Source organism: Centroberyx gerrardi, unplaced genomic scaffold (assembly GCF_048128805.1).
Source record: "Centroberyx gerrardi isolate f3 unplaced genomic scaffold, fCenGer3.hap1.cur.20231027 Scaffold_594, whole genome shotgun sequence".
Taxonomy (NCBI): Eukaryota; Metazoa; Chordata; class Actinopteri; order Beryciformes; family Berycidae; genus Centroberyx; species Centroberyx gerrardi.
The window spans coordinates 1-7500 of NW_027605415.1; the positions used below are offsets into that span (position 1 = coordinate 1).

General features: G+C 46.9%; 1 protein-coding gene across 1 annotated transcript in view; it reads right to left on the minus strand.

Moving 5' to 3' along the window:
• Positions 1 to 98: 98 nt before the first annotated feature.
• The window catches only part of LOC139923253 (TBC1 domain family member 9B-like), a gene marked incomplete at its 3' end in the record, with an annotated part of 12944 nt that continues 5542 nt past the window's right edge, over positions 99 to 7500 (minus strand). The window contains exons 7-15 of the mRNA XM_078282528.1: positions 6916 to 7118; positions 6001 to 6083; positions 5189 to 5318; positions 4976 to 5074; positions 4827 to 4895; positions 3830 to 4070; positions 3004 to 3069; positions 1914 to 1982; positions 99 to 152 (exon numbers count right to left, since the gene is read on the minus strand). Coding sequence (XP_078138654.1) covers positions 99 to 152; positions 1914 to 1982; positions 3004 to 3069; positions 3830 to 4070; positions 4827 to 4895; positions 4976 to 5074; positions 5189 to 5318; positions 6001 to 6083; positions 6916 to 7118 — 1014 coding nt within the window. The remainder of the gene's footprint in view (positions 153 to 1913; positions 1983 to 3003; positions 3070 to 3829; positions 4071 to 4826; positions 4896 to 4975; positions 5075 to 5188; positions 5319 to 6000; positions 6084 to 6915; positions 7119 to 7500) is intronic.

A 7500-nucleotide genomic window follows, 5' to 3' on the forward strand; every position in this document is an offset into this window, starting at 1 on the left:
CAGACCTCCTACAGACCTACTCCTGATCTAAATCCTAATCCTAATCCCAATCCTAGCCCTCCTGACCAAAAACATCTTTGAGCCACAAAGACACAAACCTGAGGTCACTTCCTGCTGCACCAGGAAGTCCAAATCAGACAGGAAGGGAGATTCTGGAGTCACAGGGAAATGGAAATGAAGAGAAAAAAAAGAGAAAACAGAGAAAGAGAGAAAGTGAGAGAGAGAGAAGAGAGAGAGATTCAGGCAGCATGTGAGTGAGAGAGGAAGGAGACAGTTCTGTTATTAAGGAGATTTCCTCATGCAAAGCAAAGAGCCAGAGATTCAGCAGCACTGACAGGTCCGCCCCCGGTCCCTGGTGCTGACGGCCAATGAGACGGTCTAACCTGGTGCTGACAGCCAATGAGACGGTCTAACCTGGTGCTGACAGCCAATGAGACGGTCTAACTTGGTGCTGACAGCCAATGAGACGGTCTAACCTGGTGCTGACAGCCAATGAGACGGTCTAACTTGGTGCTGACAGCCAATGAGACGGTCTAACCTGGTGCTGACAGCCAATGAGACGGTCTAACCTGGTGCTGACAGCCAATGAGACGGTCTAACTTGGTGCTGACAGCCAATGAGACGGTCTAACTTGGTGCTGACAGCCAATGAGACGGTCTAACTTGGTGCTGACAGCCAATGAGACGGTCTAACTTAGTGCTGATAGCCAATGAGACGGTCTAACTTAGTGCTGATAGCCAATGAGACGGTCTAACTTGGTGCTGACAGCCAATGAGACGGTCTAACCTGGTACTGACAGCCAATGAGACGGTCAAACTTGGTGCTGATAGCCAATGAGACGGTCTAACTTAGTGCTGACAGCCAATGAGACGGTCTAACTTAGTGCTGACAGCCAATGAGACGGTCTAACTTGGTGCTGATAGCCAATGAGACGGTCTAACTTGGTGCTGATAGCCAATGAGACGGTCTAACTTGGTGCTGACAGCCAATGAGACGGTTTAACTTGGTGCTGATAGCCAATGAGACGGTCTGACTTGGTACTGACAGCCAATGAGACGGTCTAATTTGGTGCTGATAGCCAATGAGACGGTCTAACTTGGTACTGACAGCCAATGAGACGGTCTAACTTGGTACTGTGACAGCCAATGAGACGGTCTAACCTGGTGCTGACAGCCAATGAGACGGTCTAACCTGGTGCTGACAGCCAATGAGACGGTCTAACCTGGTGCTGACAGCCAATGAGACGGTCTAACCTGGTGCTGACAGCCAATGAGACGGTCTAACTTGGTGCTGACAGCCAATGAGACGGTCTAACTTGGTGCTGACAGCCAATGAGACGGTCTAACTTGGTGCTGATAGCCAATGAGACGGTCTAACTTGGTGCTGACAGCCAATGAGACGGTCTAACGTGGTGCTGACAGCCAATGAGACGGTCTAACTTAGTGCTGACAGCCAATGAGACGGTCTAACTTGGTGCTGACAGCCAATGAGACGGTCTAACTTGGTGCTGACAGCCAATGAGACGGTCTAACTTGGTGCTGACAGCCAATGAGACGGTCTAACTTGGTGCTGACAGCCAATGAGACGGTCTAACTTGGTGCTGATAGCCAATGAGACGGTCTAACTTGGTGCTGATAGCCAATGAGACGGTCTAACTTGGTACTGTGATAGCCAATGAGACGGTCTAACTTGGTGCTGACAGCCAATGAGACGGTCTAACTTGGTGCTGACAGCCAATGAGACGGTCTAACTTGGTGCTGACAGCCAATGAGACGGTCTATCCTGTCAGCTGAGTGAGATTTACTAAAACGTAAATAGACATTTAAGGAAATACGAACTAAATTGGATCCAACTAATTTCACGGCTGCTAAGTGTGTGTGTGTGTGTGTGTATATGCATGTGTGTGTGTGTACCCTGTGGAACGTCCTCAGTGAAGAAGTGTGTTGCCTCCAGTGCAGACTCCGCCTCCTCAGGACACAGCGCTGAAACACAGCAGCTTTCTGTTCAGTTCAAACTTAAAGTCACATCAGGATCAAACAACTCGACTGTCAGCTGAGCTCTGCATGAGGAGAGACGAGTGTTCAGGATTTAATACATCTGGTCATATTTAAATTATAGTATTTTATAACCAAAGACTTTAGTTAGCAAATCATTTCAATATTTTCTAGCAAATTTTACCATTATACCAACAATGCTTTTTAAAGAGCGTTTTCAAAACGGCAGAGGTCTCACTCTGGATGAAACTTCATTCTACATGCTATGTCTCCACTCACTCACACACACACACTCACACACACACACACACACACACACACACACACACACAGAGCGATGAGTGGTAAAAGCGTTAGCTGACGTCTGCGATCTCACTTCCTGTGTGCTTGCTGAAGCTTCCTGTCCAGCTGTTTGCAGAGTGATGATGGCCTGATACCAGCAGCCTCCTGCTGCACGGTCCATCCCATAATACACCAGCCGAGTTTAACATAGAACTGAACTCCAGATGAGGGTTGGTTAACATAGAGGAGAATACTAACCAGCTGCGATGAAGATGAGCTGCAGTTCGCTATCGATTCTTAGATGCAACACAATTTATTCCTAAACGATTCTGCATGGAGGCAGGCGACGAATCGGATTTTAAAAACTTAATTCACAACATTATGACCGGCCCTTTAATCTTTAAGACTGGGCTGTATGAACCAATCGGATGCTGCCATGTGACCAGAAGTAAAACAGGTGCGTCTTGTTTACGTTGGAGTGAAGCTGAGAGAGATCTGAACTACAAGCACAAACAAACCGGTAAATGTAAATAGTTTCCACATGAACCGGGTCATGTGCAGAGAAACTGGGACATGTGGGAATGTTTGGCGAACTATTTCTACATTCCTCACATCGCTGGGAAATGTACAGACTGACCGATCGATGTAACCATGAGGAACATCTGTCCACTGACTGCTTTTCCACATCAACTCTAACATATATACAGTATGTAAATAAAGGAGTTACCTGGAGGTAAGTGCAGTTTGTACAACAGTTTGAGTTTCTCAGTCATGTCTCCATGGTACATCCCACCTGCAGGGAGACAGAGACACACTGAAGAAAATCCTTCTGTCCCATCAGTCCGTCTCTATATCAAGAGTGGTTTTTATATATGCACTACCAGTCAACAGTCAACCAGTTAACACACCATATTTTTCTTTATTTTTACTATTTTCCACATTGTAGAATAACAGTAAAGACTCAAAACTATGAAATAACACAAATGGAATTATGCAGCGACCAAAAACATGTTAAACAAATCAAAACTATCTTATATTTTAGATTCTTTGCCTTGATGGAAAGGCAAAGGCTTTGGAAAGAAATTCATACATAGGATCAACTTGACTATTTATATTTGTCTAAGAAACTATCAACTAATCAACTAACTAATCAAGCATTTAAGCAGAAGCCTTTAGATAAAAATGTCTTTAAGATGATGAAAAACATAGAACATTCAATCAGGTGGGTCCAAACTTTTGACTGGTAGTGTTTATCACTGCTGTCTACCTGTCTGTCAGTCTGTGTGTGTGTCTATCTGTCCGTCTGTCTGTCTGTCGGTCGGTCTGTCTGTCTGTCGACATGTCTGTCTGTCTGTCTACCTGTCTGTCTGTCAGTCTGTCTGTCTGTCTGTCTGTCTGTGTGTCTGTCGGTCTGTGTGTCTGTCGGTCTGTGTGTGTGTCTGTCTGTCTGTCTGTGTGTCTGTCTGTCTGTGTGTCTGTCAGTCTGTCTGTCTGTCTGTGTGTCTGTCTGTGTGTCTGTCTGTCTGTTAAACCCGGTGAGTGTCGTCACTGACTGAGTCCGGTGATGAACTCCTTGAAGTTGATGAGTCCGTCCTTGTTGTGGTCCAGCAGTCTGAAGAGGCGAGCGGCCAGCGTGGGGGTGTGGCCTCCGCACAGCCAGGGGCCCAGAGCGCCGAACAGCTGGCCGAACTGCGCCGGGTCGATGCGGTACTGCTCCAGGTAGGGGAGGCTGGGGTCGTGACGCTCGGCCGCCGAGCTGCTGGAGCCCCAGTAACAACTCATGATGTGTTTGGCCTGCGAGGAACACACAGTTTCCTTCTTAGATATAAAAGTCCTCATACAGCATGACTGACAGCACAACACTAAACCAAATGATGGATGAGATGGAACTTTTTAAGGATAGGAACACTGAACCAAATGATGTACTTTCTAAAGGACAGTAGTGAACATTTAACTAAATGATGGTACTTTTTAAGGATAGTAGTGAACTGAAGTCCTTGGTTGACTAAACAAGACACTTTTACAGACTGGGTAATCAACATTATAGACACAATGAATGATGAACGTCAGGAAATGATTTTTAGTTGAAACCAGCAGGTAGTATAAGTCCCTCGGTCGGTCAGTTACAAAGATTTTTGAGTTTGAGATCTCGGTTGGTAAAGCAGAAGTTTGAGATCCAGGTTCTAATCCAGAGAGAGTCACTTTAGCACCAAGCTGGTTGCAGGTTTTCACAAATTACGTGTTTGTTATTTTCCAAAATGGATATAAACTTCAAATATTGTAAGTATTCTCTCAGTGTATGACTAGCTCATTCTGGCTCATTCTGGCGTCTTCACACTGAGGGAAGCGCTGAAGTTTGTTGAAGCTTTCTGACCGTTGATCTGTCAGAAAGAGGAATGAAATGATCTGCTGAATGTGTCGTTACTCTGAAAATACAACAAATGTTTCCTCTGTCTTTCTGTGAGCGGTACTGTTGGTCCCAGCTGCCTCTGCTCAGCTGTTCATCCGACCTGTCAGACAGGCCCTGCAGCAGGACCAGGTGTCTCTGACCTTGAAGAGGCAGTAGAGCTCCTCCAGCTCCTCGATGCTGAAGGCCGACTCGGTCATCATGGCTCTGACCTGCGCAGACACACAGCTGTGAACACCGGCTCGCCACACCATGTCAACACACACACTGAGAAGAAACCAGCTTCACGCACCACGCTCCGCTTGGCCGTGTCCTCCAGCGACTGGATGACCTTTAACCTCTGCTTGAACCTCATCTGCTCGATGACATCGGACCGCAGGCTGCCGAACTTCTGCTCAGAGAAGAAGAGAAACCGCAGTCTGAATCACTTTAATGTCCAACAGCCGTCCGGTCTACATGCGGACAGTAGCGGTGACATCATCACGCGTCACGCAGCCCGTCTGACCTCATAGGACGACTTGATGAGCTCGAAGATGTCGATCTCAGGCGGCGGGTCGTCGCCGCTGGTCAGCAGGGCGTGGAGGTGAGGGATGGGCGGGGCTACGGTCTGCTTGTTCACCACATTATCCAGATACCTGCACACACACACACACACACACACACACACACACACACACACACACACACACACACACACACACACCTCGGTTGCTAACAACAAATGACATTTTCTCCGTTTCCTGTCTTTAAACTAACAGGTCACTCGAGTCACATGACTTGGACTCGAGTCACAGTTTGAATAGCTTGAGACTTGACTTGATGCATGAAGAGAAGACTTGAGACTGGACTTGACTTGGGTTCTGGTGACTTGGGACTTGACTCTGACTTGTACTTTGATGACTTGAAAAGGTTTCTAAAGTCTTGACTTGAGATCTTGTGTTTGTGTAAATGACTTAGATTGAAAGTGATGAGATTTGTTCCAGCGGACGACTGAATTTAAATTCTGTTTTCTGAATTTGTATGGAATGATTGAATTTATTGAAGTTGAAACTGATTATAGAAATCAAACTCATGATGCTCTTACCAAGTTTTTATCCTATTAAAACCATATTGCATTGAAAAGTCCTAGATATTTAGTTTTCTTTAAGATATTAAATTGATACTGGACTCTTGATTTGTTCTGACTTGACTTGGTAATCTAAATTTAGACTTGAGACTTGACTTTAATGACATGGACTTGACTTGGACTTGTGCCTCCAGACTTGAGACTGACTTGGGACACGAGCAAAGTTATTGAGTTATTTGGACTGCACCCACCGGCCCAGGATGGTCATGGCCTCTCCCTCGTCGCTGCAGGACAGCAGAGCGTCCATGTTGTCATGCAGCACCGCCAGCGCCACCTGCAGGGGGGTTTGGTAAATTCATTCATTTCAATATCACATCATAAGGCAGCTGAGGTCAGAGGTCAGAGCTGCTGAACGCTGCTCACTGTGACTGAGGAGAGAGTCAGGCAGTCAGTCCAAACCAGTCAGTGTCCCACTAACCCAGTCAGTTTCCAGTCTACCAGTCAGTCTCCTAGTCACTCCCCAGTCTCCCAGTCAGTCTCCCAGATAGGGTCCCAGTCATCTTGTCAGTCACCCAGTTTGTCTCCAGTCAACCAGTCAGTCTCACAGTTATCTAGTCAGTCTCCCAGGTAGTCTCCCAGTCAACCAGTCAGTCTCTAGCCAGTCTCCAAGTCAATCTCGTCAGTCTCCAGTCAGTCTCCCAGTCAACCAGTCAGTCTCTAGTCAGTCTTCCAGTCAGTCTCTAGTCTCCCAGTCTACCAATCAGTCTCCCAGTCGCTATCTCAGTCCGTCTCCAGTCAGTTTCTCAGTCAATCAGTCAGTCTCTAGTCTCCCACTCAATCAGTCAGTCTCCTAGTCTCCCAGTCTACCAATCAGTCTCCCAGTCGCTATCTCAGTCAGTCTCCAGTCAGTTTCTCATTCTCCCAGTCAGTCTCCCAGTCAGTCTCCCAGTCAACCAGTCAGTCTCTAGTCTCCCAGTCAGTCTCCCAGTCAGTCTCTAGTCTCCCACTCAATCAGTCAGTCTCTAGTCTCCCAGTCTACCAATCAGTCTCCCAGTTGCTATCTCAGTCAGTCTCCAGTCAGTTTCTCAGTCAATCAGTCAGTCTCCCAGTCAGTCTCCCAGTCAGCCTCCCAGTCTCTCTCCAGTCTCCCTCCCAGTCGTTCTGACCTGGAAGATGACCTTGATCCCCTCGTAGAAGAAGCAGTCGACGAGCAGCACGGCGCTGTCGAAGGGCATGACGGACAGGAAGAGGGTGAGGAACCAGGAGAGCGAGATGGTGGAGATGACGCCCAGGTCCTGCATGTGTTCGTACAGCAGGGGCAGGAAGGCCCGGGTCAGCTCCTCGAACACCGCCTGGTCCACCAGCGCCCCTGCAGGCGGGGAGAGGAACAGCACCTTCTACTACAGGACAACATTCTGAACTCTGAACCTCTGCCTGGGAGAAAACCTGTTCAATCTCTCTACCTGTATGAACGACCAATCAGAATCCGGCAAAGCAGCTTCTTCTGTAGCCTGTTAGCAGACAAGCTAACACATCTACAGTGCTGTGCAAAAGTCTTAGGCACCCTAGATTTTTTAATATAAATTTTGTCTTCGACGTTCATTTGTTTTCTGCATTAATGTGTCAGTAGACTGCTCTTTATAGTACATTTTTTTTAATATTTAGAAACTTTTCATTTCACTATTTTTGAAAGCATCTTCACTTTACAGCATTTATTTACATGAGCCTAAGACTTCTGCACAGTGCTGTAA